Source organism: Pygoscelis adeliae, unplaced genomic scaffold (assembly GCF_000699105.1).
Source record: "Pygoscelis adeliae isolate BGI_AS28 unplaced genomic scaffold, ASM69910v1 Scaffold57, whole genome shotgun sequence".
Taxonomy (NCBI): domain Eukaryota; kingdom Metazoa; phylum Chordata; class Aves; order Sphenisciformes; family Spheniscidae; genus Pygoscelis; species Pygoscelis adeliae.
In genome coordinates this window covers 3,198,770-3,220,782 of record NW_008825615.1, presented here as the reverse complement: position 1 = coordinate 3,220,782, position 22,013 = coordinate 3,198,770, and the positions used below count along the sequence as shown (strand labels likewise).

The window sequence follows — 22,013 nt, the reverse complement described above, 5'->3', positions numbered from 1 at the left end:
ACAAGAAACTGTCTAGTCTACAAGACTAGCAATTGTTCACGAACATGGAAACAAAACAAAAAGAGAAATATGAGCTGACCAGCTTGTGAAGGGCTTGCAGCCCCTTCAGAACAGGAACAAACAGATACTACCAAATGACTGGCAGCCTAGAGGAGCATGTTCTGGCAGCAGAGCCGCTCGCTTCAGAAAGAGGGTCAGAGAAAGAGAGGAACAAGTCCTGGTTGAAAGGAATTTTCTATATAGCTGATCCCAGAAAAGCTACAGGCTCTACACGGGGCTGGAAGAAGAGACTTCCAGATTCTCCTTCAGGACATGACCATAAATTTACTGCTTAGCCTTAGACTAACCAACTTGTGTGTTGATAGCCACACCTGGAAGTTGGATAACAGTTCACAGTTATTGTACCTCACAAATATAGTGAGGCTAAATTGTTAACATTTGCAATGCACAGAGGTAAAGTTCAGATGAAAAGGTTCACTACCACTCAGTACGTACAGATGGGGAGAAGAGATAACACGTTAACTCTATTTGCTGAAGTGGTGCAATATAATTCAATTCTACAACCGCAAACAAATCAAATTAAGAGTTACGGCTATGCACACGTGCATGCACACGCATTCTCCTTCAGCCCCGATGCTATCAGCTATTTGTGTAGTACAAAGATGTGACCCTGAAAACCCCGCTGCGTTCATAGCCTTGCAGCTCAATTCCATCTTCGCAGTGTGCACAAACGTGGGCAGTGTGTCTTGTAAACATCTTAAAATACACACAGTGGGAAAAGGACTAAGATTCTGCATATTTTTCTCTTCTATTGCAACAAAAGTGGTATATAGAAGGCAGGATAAACAAAAATGTCTGTACATGTGCATAAGAAAAACACAAGACAACTTTATGCTTAATACAGTCTTCGTATTTTTTTCTTTTTGCTAATGTACCACTTGTTCCAGATGTTGTGTCACCAGATGGCACGAGCACAGTTCTCACAATGAAGTGCTGTGCTGCCATCAACGACATTTAGCAGAAGTGGTAGGGTCCCCTTCAGAACAAACCTATAACATTAGACAAAAAGCAGCCCTAGAAGCTCAGTCACACTGCAAGGCAGTCACAGCTGATGGATCACAATGACTAGAGAGAGCTGAGCAGGACCAGGTGGCTTGTATTCCCCCGTGCAGCGCTCGTGGCCTCTTCACCTACCATACAGGGATTATAGCCGGGCTCACGCAGCAGGTACAGCTGCTGTGCTTAAAGCAGAGGGCACCTGGCAACCTCCCACCTCCAACCGCATAACCTGTGAGACAGGCAGCTATTTCCTTGTAGTCAGGGTTCGCTGGCTGGCAAACGTACGTGACGTATTCCTGCGGAATTACAGGACCCTGGAATGACTAGATGAGAAAGACAGACTCATCTTCTACTTTAATGGCACTTCAGTCTGAGGAGACAGGGATCTATAAATGGTTTACCACTGTGAGAAATTAGTTGAGAATCCAGCCTCAGGTGTTGCATTCTCTGTATCTTCCTGGAATAAACGTTTAAGGGATAGGAAGAAAAAAGAAAAAAGAAAAAAAAAAGGTAAGAAATCTTAAAGTATTGAGAACCATAAAAAAAGCTTTTGGGTCAGTTTTCCCTGCTTACTTTCTTATTTGAGAATGTTTCATGAAAATTATGATTTTTTTTATTAGGAGAGGAGAGACAGCTGACTTTCAGCTTTCCCCCAGCTGTACGTTATTACTTCAGAGCAAATGCAGCAGGCCTGTTTAAGTGTGCTCTTACATAAACTCACTTTACCTTTGCTTGTTTGCTTGCTTATCTGCTTTTTATGCGTGCGATATCCTGTATGCAAATGAAATAAGAAGAAAAACCCCAAAGCATAGCCAGGCTTTTAACAGTTTCATTCCCTTTGTTACCTTAAAAGCTCATGCAAGATTTGGAAGAATTGACCCCTAATGTTACAAGTATGTATTTTTGAAGTGATTCCATAGATCAGTAAAGAACTCATTTAAATGGAGAAGAAGGGTGAGAGTGTGGTTATCTGTTCTGAACCATCATTTACTGAGACCACGTGACCTTCCTGGGTCACGTTTCCCCTCAAAACCCTTAGCTGCAGTTGAACAAGAACACTATCCTCCCACTCCGTGAGATTACTGATCCTGTAGAGGAGCTTGATTTTGACTGGATTTTTCCAGTGAAAAGCATCCTCCAAGAAGAGTCACCCAAAGACAACGCACTCGCACAAAGCTTATGCTTTTCACAAACTCCTGGTGTTCCCATGAAAACATGAACCAAGAGGTTCTCCTCCCTCTTTGTCAAGGTTGAGACATGCAAGTTCAGGCACGTGCTTTGGGAAATGGTCTTCCCTTGCTGGGGAAGACCCAGCCAAGGCAGGCACCGGAGCCTGGAGAGAACTTCACTGACCAGTCCTCAGGAGCCCAATCCAGGATCTTCACACTCCCTTGACTCGACTGACTCTTTACTGTCTATAACAGCAGCTTAGTCACATAGCACCTACCCCGAGGCCCAATTTCAGGTTTCAGGCTCTCGCTGAAATCTATACACAGCACATCAAAACAGAAAACTGTTAGCATTTCAGGAAATAAAACATGTTTTAAGCAACACCTTGATAAACTTGGCTAAATTCTTCAAGGCTGACCTACAGAGCAGTTTCAACTTGTATTAGCATTATATATTAGTACTAGTTACTGTTAATCCTTATCTGAAGCCCTTGCAAGAGTTTGCTCAATTTCTTTTCTCATTTTATTCAAGTGATGAGAGAGAAGAAAGGGGAAAAAAGACAGGCCACGCTAAAGAAATAGCATTCTATGTGTGCTTCTGGGGGTGGGGGGGGTGGGGAGAAGGGAAAGTCATAATTTTTGCTGGAAGAACGAAGATAGCTGGAAAGTCAGAATCTTTGCTGGAAGAACGAAGATAGCTCACCTGAGGGGTAGCTTCATCTCTAGGAGATTCTCATTTGTTCACACCCAACTCCCTTCCTCCAGGCAAGGCCTTCAAGGCTCCTGGTGCTGCAGCGCTAGTGCAACATGAGGAGGAGTAGTAGTGCAACATGCAGGTAGGTACCTGAAAGCTGCTACAAAAATGGGGTTTTTTTGGTGCCTTTGTATATACCATAGTGCAGGAAGTAGTTGCTTGGAAAGTAAAAACTTTCTAGGTAGAGTTTGTGTCAGACACCACTCTCCCATCCAAGAAAAATCTCACCTAAGCCATTTGAGTTACTCCCCAAACTCAGAGAATTCCTTTGCTGCACCATTACTAAAAACTTTTTCATTTAAAACATATAATGTATGTGTGTGAATTTGTTGGCCTTCCACAATTAGTAAGTCCTTTCTCAAAGTTAGACACTTAAAACGACACTACAAAAATAGTTCCAGAAGGAGCACAAGTATTCCAGGCTACTTTAACCTAAAAAGCAGGTAACAGGGTGGTGGGGAGGAAAAAGCATACGAGATGGCAGTGGAACATGTCTTTTGTTAGGCATGGTTTCTCGCAGCTCCTGTATGAAAACCTTTGTCTAGCTAGCAACGGGAATGAGAGCAAAGAGTAGCCATTCAAGACGACATGGCAATTACTACTTTGGACAGATACGCTGTTCCACTGCCTACTCGCAGTGCAGACGTAGGCACACAACTTACCACTGGAATCACCACTGTGAGACTCTAGAAAGACCCTTTTCTAAGAAAGTTTACGCTCTGATGCTCGGAACTCGCTTGGCTGTCACAGGTACCCCTCTGATCCTGAATCTACAGATCCCACCTGTAACATTCCTTCAAGAGCGTTCATAGAAATATTCTCTACATTGCTCTCATTGGGTTTAAGCATTTGCAGACACATGAGTACAGTGAAAACAGAGTTTCGGATTCTACAGTACTGGTCAGCGGTCAGAAAAACTTCTGTATTCCAGTGCACAAGTGGCCAGGTATGCCAGGTTCCTTCCCTCTTGGCAGTTCTGAGGTTTGCCACAGCTAGAACCTTGACAGGAGGGACTCACCTTTTGGATGCCTCATCAAGATCTCACTTGACCAGGGTGAAGTGCATCAGATTTTAGAGAGGGAAGAATTTCCCTTCAGTTAAACTAACAGGCTCTTTGGTGGAGTTCTACAGACTTTTCTTGAAGTACAATGGGAGGAATCCATTCTGAGATCATTCGATACCTTCATTAACCAGCTTCCCCACACTGCAAAGGTCTCCAAAAAAGACCTTGCCATTCTCTGATGGCATCATGCAAGTCAAGGGTTAAGGGTTAAAGTTACTTTATTCCAATATACATTTTTTACCTTTATATTTAGAACAAGATCTAATAATCCAGTAATCTCTTTTTACTTAAGTTGTCATTACATTAGAGCAAGCGATTCTTCAGGCAAGGGAGAGTTCAGATTGCTAGGGGGCTGCAGAACATTATTCCAATAATAGAACAATCAATGAACATCTCAAGTTGACTACTGTCAAGAGAGCTCGAGGAGTCACTTTCTGTATCTTTTCCTTATTGTAAGCATTAAAAACAAAGGGGGGGGGGGGGAGGGGGGGGAAAAAAAACATTTTTGGAGAGGGGAGAACACAAAATCATTTAAAGCACAAAAACATTTAAAGAAGTTCAGTTCCATAATTTCACCATAGCAGAAAACTACAGTGGAGCCTTTGTGAATACTTTCCTTCTAGAATCTGTAACTGAAATTTCCTGTTGCCACCTGTAAATGACTTACCCGATCGGGGGCAGGGGGATTCAGTTAAAATGCATATGGTAGGAAGGTATCATCGAGATTTGTACCACAAGCTAAATTAGTAATTTAGTAATTTTTTGTCAATGCTTTTCCATGAAGAGTTGCAAAATCAGTCCTTATACAGAGATTCCACTCTGATACTCTACAGTCGATTTATTCACTAAAAATAGCCTCTCTTCTTCGGGAACAAAGGCAGTTACGGGTTCTCTAACTGGCTGAAGTAATCTACTTTTCCTGCATTTTCATTTCAGTACACAACACAGAAAAGTTATATATTCCTCAAGTGCCTTGACACAGTGCCTATAATAGCAAGTGCTGAAGACACTGCAGTATTATCAAAATACTAGGTGTAATTTTGTCTCCATTTTAATGTGAAAACATTTTCAAGTTTTACTTATCCCTCCCATTTTTTGAAAGGTGACTGAAGTTTGAGATAATGAATGACAAAGGAGAAAAGACAAAATGCTTACCGTTGTTCAAGAAACCTGGTTTGGAGGTTGGTCGGTTGGTTTGTCTTTGAGACATAACAAATATTTCACTAGAAGCCTTTTGTTAACTTTGTATTTCTTAAGCCAGCTAGCTGTAATACATACATCTCCTTGAAATTATATACCAATATGCTAAATATTGTTTTCACCGCAAACTCCGAGGTGTTGCTTTACGTTCATTAGGACCTGGGAATTCCACCCTTGACTTCGCAACAAGTTTTGTTAGAGACACTGTTTTGGTGCACGTTAAAGGAGTTAACAAGCCCAGAAATAACAAGACCTTGTTAGAGCTGATCGAGCAAAGATGGAATTAATGTTTAGCATTACACGAAAGACCACAAACTCGGCCATCTGAGCTACAAAATGCCCGATTTTTCGTGTTGATGCAAAGTTAACATATGCACTAGGTGGCTGAATTTCTGGATGCTGTTGCCCAAACCCTGAATATTTCCCTCATGCAGACTGGATGCAAAAGAGGAGTTGCACAGACAACTAAAATGTGATGTTACTTTGTACGCAAAGTTTGGGTACGGATACCTGACAATAACAACTTAAACTATGATTTCAGCATATCACTGTTTCACGTAAAAACAATTCTAGCAAGTTTCAATACCTAGAAAATCCTCCCCGTGGGATTTTTATTTTTCTAGGAAAAATAACCAGAAGAAATCAAACTACGAATATTCACTCAGGTGACATATGTAAGATCTCTAGCCAGATTAATGGTTATACTTTTATCTCCCTGTACAGTTATTAATAGATATACTTATTTCCTTGGTCTTAGGAATTCTGATAGACTAAAACAAAAAAGTAGGATTATAAAAAGAAAAGAGTCACATCATTTTGAAGGCAGTCTCATAAAAATCCATTAAGAGAAAAAGCCAGTGTAATGTCCACAGGCACATTTCCAAAGATCATTAAAACCAGCGGACACCCACTTACCATTGAATGTAGTGAGTCACAAGTCTCAACTCATTTCACTAGATGAATACTGATCGAGTACTATGTAGTAAACAGGGATAAACAGAATTGTTTAGGCTTTAAAAAAATACCCCTAAATATTTTTCCAGAAGACATCTGGTAAAATAACACTCATGGTGAGCATGGACATACTGGAGAGCCCAGCGAAGGACCGCAAAGATAACGGGAGCACTGACATACGAGGAGAGGCAGAGAGAGCTGGGACCGTTCAGCCTGGAGCAGGCAAGGTTCGGGGGGATCTTACAATGTGTGTAAGTACCTGACGGAGGGGCAGGGAAGAAGATGGGAGACAGACTCCTCTCAGTGGTGCCTAGTGACAGGACAAGAGTCAAGAAAGGGCACAAACTGAAATACAGGAAATTCTGTTTAAATATAAAAATGCCTTTTATACTGTGAGGATGGTCAAACACTAGAACAGGTTGCCCAGAGAGCTTGTGGAGCCTCTGTTACTTTGGAGATACTCAAAATCTGAGTGGACAGGGCCTAAGAAACCTGCTCTGACTGAGCCTGCTTGAGCAGGGGAGGTTGGACTGGGCAATCTCCAGAGGTTGCTTTCAATCTCGATGATGAGGCAATTGTCAAGTCTATTAAAAAAAAAATATATATATATATATATAGATTGACCTCACATTAATACTGGGAAATGATAGTTTTCGATCACAGCAAAGTATGCAACTGAAGAAAATTTAACGTTCTACCACTTCCACAGAAAGACATTTACATCTGTCGATGCAACTGCCTTGTTCTCAATTTTTGTTTGGGTTTTCCTGTGTACCGTAAAGCTATCCCCAGAGCGTATATCCAGGGATTCAGAAATTTTTGTTTCTGTTTCCACTATTATTTGAAATTTTTAAGTATGCTTCAGACATTTTAAACTCTGTTCATTTCCAAGTTTTAAGGAAGTTAAATAAAAACGGAATCTGTAAGTTTACACAGCTTTCTGTGACATATTTTAGCCTTAAGCTGTTCTAACACAACAGTTTAAAAAAACGTTGTCCATTTCAGAAGAGCGGCACGCTGATCATCTTTCACTTTGTTTTGGGAATATTAAGTATAACCAATGACAATCCATAAGCAAACTGCAGCAATAAACCCAGAACTTAAAAGTAGCCAAGCTCCTCGGCACTGTGGAAGCACGAATCCTCTTATAATGACAGGAGAATGACATTTTAAACAGCATATTCCAATCAATTTTGGGAAAAAAAAAAAAAATCAAAATGCAAATTAGCAACTTCACAATAATTTTATATTTGAGAACAAATTGGGTTCACACCTGGAAAGGCCCACTGCTTTTACAGCTATTTCTCACAGTACATAAGCTTTCTTTTAATTCAGAGGGATAGTTTCAGCAGGCCCTAAGGCCCTGCAGTGCACCAAGTAAAGCACTTAATGCAAGTATTCTCGTCAGTATAGTGAATGAATCACTAGTAGAATTTAAAATAGAATTAAAACCTACATCTTCCTTTGCCTGTGTAACTTCAAAATGCCTACAGTTCTTGTTTCATACACAAAGAAATACTTCTGGATTACTCTATAGTTACCTAAAGTGTTGATTAGATATAGACAGCACATAAAAGTATACTAACTTTGTGTAAATCAAGTTTTTATGGTTTATTGCATTTGTTTACAATTTTTGTGGGGCATTTTTTGGTGTAGCTTGACCTGAAACCATTTGAGACATATCTACATAGGTTTTTTCAAGATTCTTTTATCACACAGTGATCAATTCTCTACATTCATTTTCTGTAGCTCTCTCAATTCCAGTTTTCCAGAGTTCGTGAGTACTGACACTACTGAAAAAGTACAAGTCCAAACACACCTATACAAACAGACAAACTAGACAGAATATTGCAGATAAGGCTACTTTTTTTTTTTTCTTTTTTTTTTTTATATATATATATATATATATATAAATTTGTTTAAACCAGGCACAGAGAACTTTGGAACACACAATACTGAAAGCCACCTATGATAATCTTTGAAGGTTAGGTGTTTGCAAATTCCAGTCAAGCATTCGTCCCTATAGCTTTAACAATGAATACACAGATCTTTTAGTTCCTCAGCACTTCAAGTGAATTGTATCTTAAACACAGTGGTTCTAAAACTGTACCATATTTACCAGAATAAGACTATAGATCAGCTAATTAAGTGCCACCACGTTCTACTAAACTGTGTGCTTTACTTCGCAACAGAGCTGACTGCTCAAAGGCCAGTCTCACAACAGTGAAAAAACATGCACAACTGAACTGAGAGCAGGCAACGAACGGCAGGGCACTTAGGTACAGCGTAGAGGTTCATCGTGGAGCACGACAGTAAAAAGTACTGGCCACAGCAATCAGAGAACCAGTACTTACACACATAACTTAAGGAAAACTGCATTATCAAACTGTACTTTTACATGAAGTTCAAGCACAAACTTTTTCCAATAATCCCAATTTGCCAGAAAGCTCTGAAGAACATACCCACCCCCCAAACTTTAAAGATGTATAATTCTGCACATTCAATTCCACATTAAATCACAAAATAAGCACTTGCTTTTCAGCCACCTGTGAATTTAACAAAAACCCCTCACAATTTAAGATTAGCAAATGCATTTCCAATCTGCAGCTTCACGTAATGTTATTAATAATATGTCTTGTTAAGGAAATTCTCTCAAAACATACATACAATATGTGGGTAAAGGACACAGTGCACACGTCATTTCCATTCTCTCTAACAAATACCTAGTGATTATGTGCAGTGTTTTAATGCTGATGTTAAAAATTACATGATTCCTGTTCTTCCAGTCCCATTTTACTTGTAACAAGAATTAGAACTTCAGAAGTGCACATACAACACGGACTGTGAAGAGTACAAATTAGTGCTTGTTCCACATAGGTGCTGCTATAGGTCCCTGCGGAGCCCTTTCAACAGTCACAAATTCATCAGGGTTGTTAAAAGCTTCATAGTGGATTAATAAATCTTGAATAGCACACTCCTCTATCTGGAAGGAAAAAAGAACATGTATGTCAGTGTCAGATCTACATTTAAACCTGTAGCACAGCTATGAACTGGCTTTACTGGTCCTGAATTCATGACTTCTTCAGACCTCCTAATCAGGAAGAAGTAGTAGATGAGGTCTTCTTCAGACAATTTGAAGAAACCTCATGTTTGCAGTCCCTGCTCCTCATAGGAAACTTGAGCCACCCTGATATCTGCTGGAAAGGCAACACAGCAGGGCACAAGCACTCCAGCAGGTTTGCATTGGTGAAAAATTCCTAACGCAGATGATCAAGGAGCTGATGAAGGGAGACACTCTGCTGGATCTCATACTTACAAACAAAGAAGGACTGGTCAGGGATGAGAAGGTCGAGGGCAGCCTTGGCTGCAATGACCATGAGATGGTGAGGCTCAGGATCCCAAGAGATGGGAACAAGACAAATAGCAGCATAACAACCTGGGACTTCAGAAGAGAAGGCTATGATCTGTTCAGGGATCTGCTTGAAAAAAAAATCATGGGATATGGGCCTGGAAAGAAGGGGGGTCCAAGACAGCGGGTTGATTTTAAGGATCACCTCCTCCAAGCTCAAGAATGGTCCATGCCAATGAGCAGGAAGCCAAACAAGAGTGGCAGGAGGCCTGCATGGATGAAAAAAGACCTCCTGACAAAACTCAAACAAAAAAGAAGCATACAAGAGGTGGAAGCAGAGAAAGGTGACCCAGAAGGAAAACAAAGACACTGTCTGAGCACATAGGAACAGAATGAGGAAAGTCAAAGTCCATCTGGAGTTGAATCTGGCAAGGGACGTGAAGGGCAACAAGAAAGGCTTCTACAGCAGCAAAAAGACAACATAGGCCCACTGCTGAATGACAAAGGACATGGAAAATGCTGGGGAACTAACAGCCACCTTCATCTTAGTCTTTAGTGTCAAGATCAGCCTTCAGCAATCCCAGGCCCCTGAGATCAGAGCTGGCCGATACGACTGCAAGCCCACTCTCAAAAAAAAAAAAAAAAAAAAAAAAAATATTTGAAAGGTTGTGGCAATAAGGGTTGGTTCCTGAGGACTGGAAGGAAACAAATGTCTTTCCTACCTTCAAGAAGGGCAAGGAGGCTCTGGATGACTACTTACCAGTCACAGACTGGACTGACAAGCAGACTTACCAGTCCAACAGACTGGAAAGCAGCTTAGCATAAAAGGATCTGGGGTCCTGGTGGACAAGTTGACTATTAGGCAGCAATGTGCTCATGTGGCAAAGAAGGGTGACAGCCTCCTTGCTCTATGAGGGACAGCACTGCCAGCAGATTGAGACAGGTGATCCTTCCCCTTTACTCAGCACTGGTGAGACGCATTTGGAGTGGTGGGTCCACTTCTGGACTCGGGACTCGCCAGTACAAGAGAGACGTGGCCATACTGGAGACAGTCCAGTGAAGGCACACAAAAATGATTAAGAGCTTGGAGCATCTGACATATGATGAGACGCTGAGCACGCTGCAGTAGTTTAGCGTGGAGAAGAGAAGGCTTAGGGAGGTCTCATCAAAGTGTATAAATATCTGATGGGAGAGAATAAAGACGACTGAGCCATGCTCTTCTCAGTGGTGCCCAGTGACAGGAGAAGAGGCAATGGGCACAGACTGAAATACAGAAAATTGCATTTAAATATAAAAATCTTTTTACTGTGAGAGTGGTTAGACGCTGGAACAGGTTTCCCAGAGAGGCCATGGAGCCTCCATCCTTGCAGATATTCAAAAGCTGCCTGCCCACGGCTTTGAGCAACCTGCTCTAACTGACCCGGCTCTGAGCAGGGGTTTGGATTAGACAATTTCCAGAGGTTCCTTCCAACCTCAACCATTCTCTGATGCTGTGAATGCATTAATCATGGACTCAGTAGTCAATCTGACTTTAATATAGGCCAACCTTATCAAACAGCTATGTAAAGTTATTATTACATTATATTTAATATCATTATGTAAACGATACTTAGTGTACCAATACATAATTAATCCTAAAAACTGATCTCTGAAACATCCATTGGAAACTCCTTGTGTTACTTCACAGCTGCTGTAACTTAGCACTTTACCTGGATCAAAGCCAAAGGTTTTTCTCTGCTCCTAATAAGAGCAGCTTCTTGCTGGAGCTCTTCCTCTACAATAGCTGAAAACATGACAGGTGCTATCACAGGAGAGCTAGTTGGTGATGCTGCTAACCACGGACTGCAAAAAAACCAAATGACATTATGAGGCAACATCAAGAACGAGGTCAGCACAACACACAGAAAACAAGCTCCAGAATCTAAGCCACTGCCATACTTACTTATGACTCTCCAGCTGTGGAGAATCCAGAACATGGTCTTCCAGACCTGGGCTACTTTTAGTGGAGCACCTGGAAAAAGGTAGGAAAGAAGAGTGAAAGTCACTGACAGAGCATTCTCCTACATCATACCGTGAAGTACAAATTTACAGTAGGAAATTACAAATGTGTAGGGTTTTTCCAGAAGAAAGACATTAGGATGCAATATTGAATTTGTCTTTAAGTGTGATACTGTGACTGGAGCAGACACATGCTCATTTCTGACTACCAGAACTTAATGGATTTTCAGCTTGGGCAATATTTCTGGCATTTCCTAACATTTGAGCATTTGAACAAAGGCGCTTTTTTTAAAAAAAACACCTCTTTTTTACATGTAAAATAGTCAACTGAGTTATGCACTAATAGCATTGACTATAAATGTTTGCAATTAATATGAAAAGAATATGGCTTCAAGATAAAAAAAAAAAAACAACAAAAACCCCTGTCCTGTATTCAAATTAAGCATTTCATGTAAAAGAACCAGTGCTACAATAGCACTAGTAAATTATTTCCTCGAGTGTAAGCCCAGAAATTACGGACTTTCAGTACATAACCTGCAACCACCTCCCACATTCATAAGAATAGCATAAAACTAGAATTAACAGAATTGAAAAAAAAAAAAAAATCCTGAAATATCAATAGAGGTCCCAACAGGAAGATATTTTATTCAGTTCAAAACGTTAACCTCTCAACAAAAAGAAGTCACATTTGATATACTGTATGCCTTAAGAGACAAGTATATTTGTCAGAAAAATCTTGAATCAGTAGGAAGGGAGGGACTTATTCTCATTATTTAATACCTATCTTTGGCAACTTTTGCAATTTCCAGAACTCTAAAAAAGTGTTGCAGCATATTATGAAATGCTAGAAGACTTTTTTTTAGTTATTCTATGGCACTGTAAAAAACTCTAAGAGTGTTGGTATTTCAACAAATCAATCTCAATTTTCTTTAAGGCTTTGGTAATCCTCTGTAAGTGGCCACAAACTCTTGGAAAAGAGGAAAAAGCTATAGAAAGCTAAGAGAATTCCAGTAACTGCTAAGTTCTCTGCCTGGAATATTTTCCCCAGAACACAATTCCAAGGACAACAAGAACCATGATCCCTACTGCTAAGCAATGAGGGCAAGATCTCAAAAAATCTAAAATGCAACATCCATCATCAAAAATGGCATTTGAATGAATCATGCCCAGCTTTTTGTCACAAAACATATTTTTGCCCACCAAACAGCCAACTACTCAAAGAACAGAATGAACACAAATTTAACTGCTCAGGGAAAAAAAAAAACCAAAATAAATATATATATATATATTTCTGCAGCAACAGCTGCCAGGGCATAACACTGGACTTCAAAAGAGGCTTTCTACAGTGTCACTCCTTTGAATCAAACCCAGCAGATACACCTTCTACAAGGTGATATTGCTCCTGTGTTTCAATTGGGAAAGCACAGTTCATGTTAGTCAAGATGATCCTTCCCCTCCATTTTCAGTGATGGTGATCATATCAGACACTGACAGGACAGCCAGTGGTACACTGTGTGGAGAGGAAACCAAAAAGGTGTGGTACTCTCCAAACTGGACATTTCTGGATAACCACTATTCCAGAGCTTTGAAAGAACTGACACATGAAACAACAGCCCCATGGCAAGAGTGGTCAAATCTGCTGTACCATTCTCCAGATTGAGTATCTATATAGCTGTAGTTCCTCTACTTTGACCTCATTAATATGCAATGCTTTTTCCATAGGTGTGAAGAATAGTTAAAAATGGAAAAAAGGTAGAAAAATCAGTATCTTGTAAATTTTTTTCTGTTTATCTCTGGTAAAAGAAAACCAATGGCAGGTTAAAGAATCCTATTTTATTTAAGAAAGGTACCAGGTCATGCCAGGTAAGTGTGATAAATGAATATGCGAATTCTGTAAGACACTGAGTCAAATGCCACAAAACCATTTATTTTTTTTTAAATAAGTTTCTCACACCTCTCCTACCTAGCTAATTCCTTACTCGCTTTACAGCTGGGTTAATCGTTATTTTAGAGAATAAGTTAACTAAAAGAAATATAACTAAGCTAACATTAGTGGACACAATAAGCAGCAAAGCTCAAACCAGTACACAATATGAAGAGATGCTATTAATTTAGCAAAGGATAAAAACGAACAGTATGACTGTGGAACAAAGCAATGGGAAAGGAAATTCAGAAGTACGAAACCAAAGACTGTGTGAAGTGAAGGCTGTAGCAGCTATAAGCTGGGAGATTTTTAGCTTGTAAGAGAAAAAGGAGAGTCTAGGGTATACTGATCACGATAACAAATCAGAAGTATGTGGCTGGGGAAAAAACAAAGTTGATTCCACTTGAAACAAATACTTTTGCCAACACATACCACAGTGGACAAAGCTTATTTGGACGAGCTTTCAGTTTTGGTCTCTTTGGTCTCTTAGGTTCAAGGAAGAATAATCTAAACTGTCATAGGTGCAGAGAAGAATAACTGATATTGAGTCTTCCACTGATCATCTTCTGAGAGAAGACTAACAATTATCTCTAACCTTGCAAAGGAAAGAACGAGAGAGAATGACTACACTTCATATAGACAGTATCTGGTCTGATTTCTGATATACAAGGACAGCCTCCTCCAAACATAAAACCAGATCATTTCAATGTGCCTTAAGTCAAGCAAGCATAGCAGAAGGTCGGCAGGAATGAACAGGCAACTCTGCATGGACTTCAAATTCAAAAAGGACACATATAAACAGTGGAAGCAGGGACAGTCTACACCAGAGGAAAATAGAAATATTACTTCTGTGTACAGGGACAGAGTTGTAAGAGCCAATGCTCAGCTGGAGCTGAAACAGCTGAGGGATGTGCACATCAAAATCAAGGGCTTCTATATTAGCAAGAAGAAAAACAAACCAACCAGCCACAGAGGTTTCCTGATGACTAGAACAAGCTGAATGTTAGACACATTTTCAAGAAGGAGGATATGGGCAACTACAAACCAATCAGTCTCACCTCAATCCTGGGCAAGGCTGTGGAGCAAATCCTTCTGGAAGTAACTTCTGAGCACGTGTAGGACAAGAAGATGACTGGGAACAGCCAGCATGGATTTATGACACAAGGCAAATTGTGTCTAACCAACCTGATTGCTTTATGTGACAGCATGACAGGCTCTGCAGACAGCCAGAGAGCAGTGGATGTCATGTTCTTTGGCTTCAGTAAGGCCTTTGACATGTTCTGTTATCGTATCCTTATACTCAGTCTTAAAAATATGGACTGAGTAAACGGACTACAAGATGGGTGGAAAACAGGCTGGACTGAAGGGCTTCAGGGGTTGTGGATTAGCTGTACAAGTCCGACTGGAAACCAAGGACTAGTGGTGGTCCTCAGGACTGATACTGGGACCAATCCTGTTTAGTGTCTTCGGTAAAATGGAGCACACTCTCAGCAAGGCCACAGATGGATGGGGAGAGGGTGAGGACAGTACAGCAGTCCACATTCTGGATGCCAGGCTGCCATTCAGAAGGCCCTCAAGAGGCTGGAGAAACAGGCAACTGAAAACTCATTAATTTCAAAGGCAAGTGCAGAGTCCTGTATTTGGAAGAGAATAGCCCCACACAGCAGTGCAGGCCAGGGGCTGACTGGCTAGAAAGCAGCTCTGCAGAGAAGGACCTGCAGAGTCCTGGCTGGCAGCAAGTCGAAGATGAATCGGCACGTGCCCTTGCAGCAAAGGTGGCCAACTGCATACTGGGCTGTACTAGGAAGAGTGTAGCCAGGCAGTCAAAAGGAAATGATTCTTCCCCTCTATGCTGTATTTGTTAGTCCACATACAGAGTATCATACCCAGTTTTGGGCTCCTCAATACAAGAAGGATGCTGTCAGGCTGGAACAAGTCCAGCGGAGGGCCACCAAGATTAGGGGCTGGAGCACACGGCAGGAAGAACTGTGTTTTGTTAATCCTAAAAGAAGGCGGCAAAGGGGAGATCTCATTGCTGCCTTCAACTGCCTAACTGGAGGGTAGAGAAAAGATGCAGCCAGAATCTTCTTAGAGGTGCACAGTGATGAAATAAGAGGCAACATACACAAGCTGCAAAATAGGAAATCCCAGTTAGATATAAGGAAACAAAAAAAAAAAATCGCACTATTGGGATGATCATACACTGGAACATGTTGCCCAGAAAGACTGGGCTATCTTCATACTTGGAAGTGGTCACAACTCAACTGGACCAGACCCTGAGCAACATGATCTGGTTTGACTTATTTTGAGCAGGAGGCTGACCTAGAGAATCTAAATTATTCTATGATTTCAACAGCAGGGGACTACTTTTTAGCTGAAGTCTAGATAAATCAGCTTCCAGCTTTTACTGCACTTAAGAAAGATAGTAACGTAATAAAAAGCAGGAAAGAACCAGAGAAAAGGAAGGAAGGAGAAGAGGAGATGAAGGCAGTTTTTTTGCCTGCTGGTTTGTTTAATTAAGAGCATGTTTGTACAACTTACCAAATGCCTTTATTCTGGTGTCATCTCTCAACTTTATCTCTTTTTCCGCCTGCTTTAATAATGCTCAGTTTCCTGCACATTTGACAGTAACCAACACCTATCCAGCCCATTTGACAGCTACACTCTTCTTCCCACTCACAATCCAAAGAACTCACAGCACTACTATAAATGAATCCAAGTAGACTGTTATACTTAACAAACTTGTTTCAGTACAGACAAAAAGTTCTTTCCAGAGTAAGACTTCTAAACAAACAAACCAACCAACCAAAAAACCCAAACAACCGAAAAACCACAACAGAAATTTCCAAAAATTGGTATTAATAGTTCCAGTGTCACAGCACACTCTAGTGATCAATTAAAAGATAAGTTTAAATACCTGTGCCATCTCCCTCAATTTAAATGTGGCTTTAAAATGTAGGAAGCAGTTCAGGTATTTTGAAGCTGTTTGTACATATGTACATCTCTGTTTCTTGCTAGCAAGACAGTCCAGATATTAAATCAACTGCAGATATTTTAACATGCTAGATTAATTCCCCAGCTGGCATCAAAATAACTAGGAGAAATGGAACAGACGGGAAATGGGAAGCTAGCATATACAGAAAAATGGAAAAAAAGCCTCAAAAATATAGAACTTGGAAGCCTGGAAGTCTTGAAAATTAAAGACTGATGCAGAGACATAAGTGGTTCTGCATAGAAACAAACTAGCCAAGTATCATCAGTACTGAACCAACCTGATTAACTCAGTTGGCTGAACTTGCTGTGACTCCTGCACAGCCACCAAGATGTCCCAGCACTCAGCTCCCCAGTGTTTCTTGAGGATTTGTTCATTTGAAGCCAGTTCAGGTCCAGTGCCTCCCTGATCTAATGACTGCTCTCAGAAAAGGAACACAAAGCCTGGTCTCCTGCAGAACCTCTTGGGTTTTGCTGTACCATTTGAGTCATGTACTACTTATTAGCTCATTATTAGCCATGCCAGAACTAGGCGATTCCCACGCGAAGCCACAAAGACTTGTTTCCACTAAGACTCTTCACTGCTCCCTGGAGTAACACAGTGAAGACAACCCAGGCTGCCACAACAAAGTTAAGTCATGTCAGGCCTATGTTTTTAGCTTGGACTATGAGCTACACATGCACAGCTGCACAGCTAACTCCCAAGGCTGAGCTGTCCCTGGAAACAATGCAGCCACATCCACACAGCCCAGCTTTTAGGCTGATTTGCCTCTGGACTGAATCCAGTTCACATCTCCACATTCATGACATGGTTCATCTACAGAAAATTTCTGGGCTGCATAAATTGGAAGGTGACAGTTTATGGAATAGTGTTTATGCAACCACCAAAAAACCCTCATCCAGAGACTTAAGAAAATGGTAAGTTTAATTACTGCACAGTTTATCCAAAGAAAAAAAGACAAAGCAGGAACAGTAGCCATGCATGTATCTTCAGTGTCCCATAAGTAAGTCTGATATCAACAAATGAGGATTACTTATGCTCTACACACATGCAATTTCCTTTCCTTAAAAAGGAAGAGGTAGGGGTGTGGATAATTAATCTTCACAGAAATAGCCCTTGAATGCCGCAGGCAAAAATCAGAGCCTACTGTGACAGGAACTGTACAGTCAAAGAATAAAATTACCTCAAACTAGAAACTCAACTCCTAACTTTCAGATGGATGAACTAGTCACCTAGGCTCTTTATACCTGATAGAGAGAAATAAGCATCTTCAGACACAATTCAGAACAACCTGAAATAGCTCTGGAAGTGCCATCTTTTCCAACTGATTATAGTCAATCTAATCATCTAGACTCCCACTAGCTTAATGTATCATTTTCAGACAGCTAACGTATTAGGCCAGCTCAAATAATCCACTTGGAGAGCATGCAGACTGGCCAGACTGTACAGACTAGACAGAGCAATGCAAAAGGAAAAGAAACGACTTTATGAAGATCACAGAGCAGGTGTGACAAAGCTAGTAATAGCACCCAGTGCAAATTCTCTTATCACCAGCCCCTGCCATCTCCCATATGATGAAAAGCTTTATTATTTTGCTAGCAACAAAATTAATGATACCTGTTTTTCCTGCAGATTTGTCCTTTGTGTCCCTACTTCTCCACTCACCACAATAACTTCAGCTTTATCCCTCTGCTCCTGAAGAATGCCCACCCGTCACACACACTCTCCAAATCCCTCCTACCTCTCTCCTCTAACACCATCCCACACACAATGTTCTATATTTCTACCCTCATTTTGTTCTTTATCTACCAATAGGACACATACTACTTCTGTCCTAGGAAAACAAGCTGAGCAACCAACAGGGAGGCCCAGCAGAACTTTCTTTTCCTCATGGAAGGGACAGCTTTTGGAGGGGGATGGAACAGGAGTTCATAAGGAAAACTGGGAGGTAATGGCTGTCAGAGCTCCCTGTGCACCAACAGGCTCTGCAAACTCTTCTCCCTCAGCACAGCTGTGTAAACTTGACTCAGGCTGCTACGAACAGAGTTGAGTTGTGAGGAAGAGCTGTGCAAAAGCTCACAGGGGCTCCCCCTCTTTACTCAGGAGCTGCATTTAAGCTCAGTCCCTCAGTCTTAGGCCTTTCTTGAGCTACGCTGCAGCTATGCCCAAGCCCAGCCTTGCTGTTCCTGACCCTGACTTGACCTGCAGGTTTGACCTCAAGCCTGCCTCATCCCAACGGACCTGTCTGCACTCACTGACTGTCGCTCACCCTGGTTTCCGTCACAGAGCCTGCCCTGCTCGCTTCACTCCGGCACAGTGGGGCTGTGCCCTTGCCAAGGAGGCCACCGCCCGGGGGCCGGTCCTGCTGTCACCCTTGGCTCCCCTACCACCGTGGGGCAGCTGGCCTGTGCTGCTTCCAGATGGTGGGTGGGAAAGTCTGCAAAATTTTCAGGTCCTCTGTCTCGTAAATATATTTGAAATGCATAGCATTTGAAGTTACTGATGACAAGGGGAAGCGATGCAGGTGGGTGGGCAGCTCAGTCATACAGACCTTCAGGAATAAGGCTGAGATTTCTTTCTTCAGCTTAGACAGTTATTTTAACCCAAAACAGAGGTTTTACTGGAGGTAGAAAGAGGATGCGTGGCTAAAACAACTTGACCAAAGAGCAATATTGTCTAATAACTAGACATATAATTCACGTGCACCTCAGGAAAGTTATTTTTGTCCTTAGAATTGTAGCCCCCCAGTAACTATAATACACAGACATAACCAATCAATCAATATTTCAGTAAACCCTCTTAATCCATGAAAAATTACACCTAAACAATTAAGTCAGCTTATAAGAAAACTCAGATCAGGAAATGCCAGAATTGTGTTTGAATAAACTGATTTTATCCACTCAGTGCTTACACAGAAATAGTCCTAAGCAAACTCTGTTCCATGCATGCCATATTTGAATACTAAAGAATATCTAATTTCTACAGAAGTTAGAAAATATAGGTTTATCATTTTTATACATACGTATATAAATGGACACACACACACGTATTTTGTTGGAGCCTGAAATGTTTGTGTCCATGTACACACACACACACGTGTCCATATATACGGACACAAACACTTCAAACCTCAAACAAAATATTAGCAGTGGCATTAAATTGCTTTAGTCTTTAAGCTTCCTATTCATAAGAGTATTCCGTTCATAAAATCCTATTAACAGAATCATTAAAAGAATGCTTACAGGATTTTTTTTTTATTTTAAATGACAATTTTATTCTTTCTTATTTCAGCAGAATGTAAACAGGTTATTGTGGTTCTTGTATAAAGGCTGATCAATTAGGAAAAGACTGCTCTCTTACCTTACGGTGTTTTGGACTGATGAATCCTCAGTTCCTTTATATCCAGCTCTTTTGATACCAGTACCAGGTGAATTATTCGCACTCATACATTTTTCTTCTTCCATTACAAGATCACGGAATGACTTTGGCAAAGCAGAATGTAATGAAGATGACCTTTAAAAAAAAAAAAAGAACAACTAATTTTATACTTGCACTTTCCAAGACTCCATATTGTTCCACGATTGAGATAGTAAAGAGGGCCTTTTTAGTTACTAACAATAAAAACACAGTATTACTTAGTTTTTGTATCTCACCATTATGCCTGCTAGACCCCATTCACTAAAATAAGTCACTTTGGGTCAAACAGGTAAACATCAGAAAATAAATATCTATGAGAACAGAATAAGCCAGTAGTATGGAAATTTCATTAGAAGGAGGGGAAAAAAGAAAAAAACAAAAACAAAAAACCACCCCTCCATCTATTCCCCCCCTAACCCATCCTCTTAAAAAGCAGTTTTATTTTCACAGATACTTTGTTTTAGACAAGTGGTACCTTTTCTAGCAGTATTATTCCTTGAAAAGTATTCTCATAAATCACACAACGCTTTAGTACTTTTGTTCTAATACTGTTAGTTTACCACCAAGTCAAGTATAGCTGATCTTCTTTCCCCAAGGTATTGAAGGAGTTACTCATACCTGCTGGAGGCTCTATAAATCACTTAATCCACAGTGAAATTCATAAAAGTCATATGTTTCATTTTCTTTTACTTGCCCAAGTATAATGCGCACTGTTACTAAACTAGAGCCTGCATATTATCTTTCAAAAATAAACCAGTATGAAAATACAGCAATTTAGAATCATAGCTATTCTGAACACTTTGTGATCCAAGAGCCTTTTTATTTACAGAATTCAAGGCAGTTACCATCAGTCTTTTCCTTACCCATCAAGACTTTGGAATTAATTCTTCATACATTGGCTACATTTAACTTTACTAAGCGTAGCAGTCCCACTCATTGTCAAATACACAAAATACATATTATAAGAATAGCTCTGCTCATTTTCTGCTCAAAGAGCTCAATTATAAACATTACTGAAGTAAAACAAGCTTTCTATACAATGCTAATTGTTTGTGCAGCTCCCACAAGAACGGAAGCATTTGAAGCCAAAGACTTCCAAACAAACATGAAGGAATTAAAACATTGCAACATTGTATCTGAAATCTTACAACAAAAGCATCTGTAAGTTATATATGATGTCTGAACCCCATGCTAGACCACCAGGGCCTAAGTTTGAGAGGTTTTTTGTTGGTTTTTTTTTCTTTTTAATATTGCATGAGCAGCGCAGAAGGTGTAGAAAGCAGAATGGGAACCCCCAGATGCAGGGGCTCAGAGTTATTTTGTACATCCACTATTCCTACTACTGCTGGCACACAAGAGTCCAGGCAAGTGTTTGACCAGAACTTCCCCAAACTTGTTATACCCAGTACGCAAATGGTTCCCTTGGCATCTGCTGTCACAGAAGCTTCGTCTGCTACTCACAGTTTAAGCAGCCTACCCATTTTCATGAAAATTCTGTACTACAATCAGATCCATGTACAACACAGCACCAAAACAAAACCCCCAACACAACCCCCCCAAAAAACCCCAACCCTGCGCCATTCTCAGCTTGTGAACCTATCCAAAACAATTATCGGTGGTTTAAAATGGTTCAGCTTAAACTAGTATAAATTTTCCTAACAGTAACAACTCTAAATTTTAGCTTGTCCTGCCTGATACGTTGTCATTTCTATCTAATTTGTAGCATTATAAAAACTAATTTATACATCTTTTTTAAGAAAGTGGAATATGACTTAGCTTCTCTAAGCTGTAACTGCAAAACATCAAAGCATGAAATTCCAAAACAGATGTTGATGTTTCAGTATAAGCTGGAATACTGACAAACTGACAACCTAGACATTAAAATATGCAATTGTTAATTCTCAAGAGAGACTTGAAATTTCTTTATGCCTCCACTCTTGAAAAGCCATAGGCTCTCCTGAGCTTAACAAAAACAAAAACAAAACAAATAAACAACACCCCCTCCCTCGATCAAAATTGGTTTGGAGAACTAATAAAGTTAACACCTAGCTTCTTGCATGACATACTCTCAAAGTATTCCTAGTGTGATTTCCAATCCCCCCCCCCCCCCCCCACCCCCCCCTCCGTTTTTCTT

The 22,013-nt window shown here is 40.5% G+C and overlaps 1 protein-coding gene across 5 annotated transcripts in view; it reads right to left on the bottom strand.

Annotated features, from left to right (window-relative positions):
- Positions 1-6,564: 6,564 nt before the first annotated feature.
- The window catches only part of IBTK (inhibitor of Bruton agammaglobulinemia tyrosine kinase), a 54,203-nt gene continuing 38,754 nt past the window's right edge, over positions 6,565-22,013 (bottom strand). For 4 of the 5 annotated variants that reach the window (XM_009333122.1, XM_009333125.1, XM_009333124.1 and 1 more), the window contains exons 25-28: positions 19,823-19,975; positions 11,491-11,559; positions 11,258-11,390; positions 8,098-9,182 (exon numbers count right to left, since the gene is read on the bottom strand). In XM_009333122.1, coding sequence (XP_009331397.1) covers positions 9,057-9,182; positions 11,258-11,390; positions 11,491-11,559; positions 19,823-19,975 — 481 coding nt within the window. In that variant the 3' untranslated portion in view covers positions 8,098-9,056. Of the gene's footprint in view, positions 6,784-8,097; positions 9,183-11,257; positions 11,391-11,490; positions 11,560-19,822; positions 19,976-22,013 lie in introns of those variants that run through there. The other variant, XM_009333123.1, reaches the window with a different exon arrangement.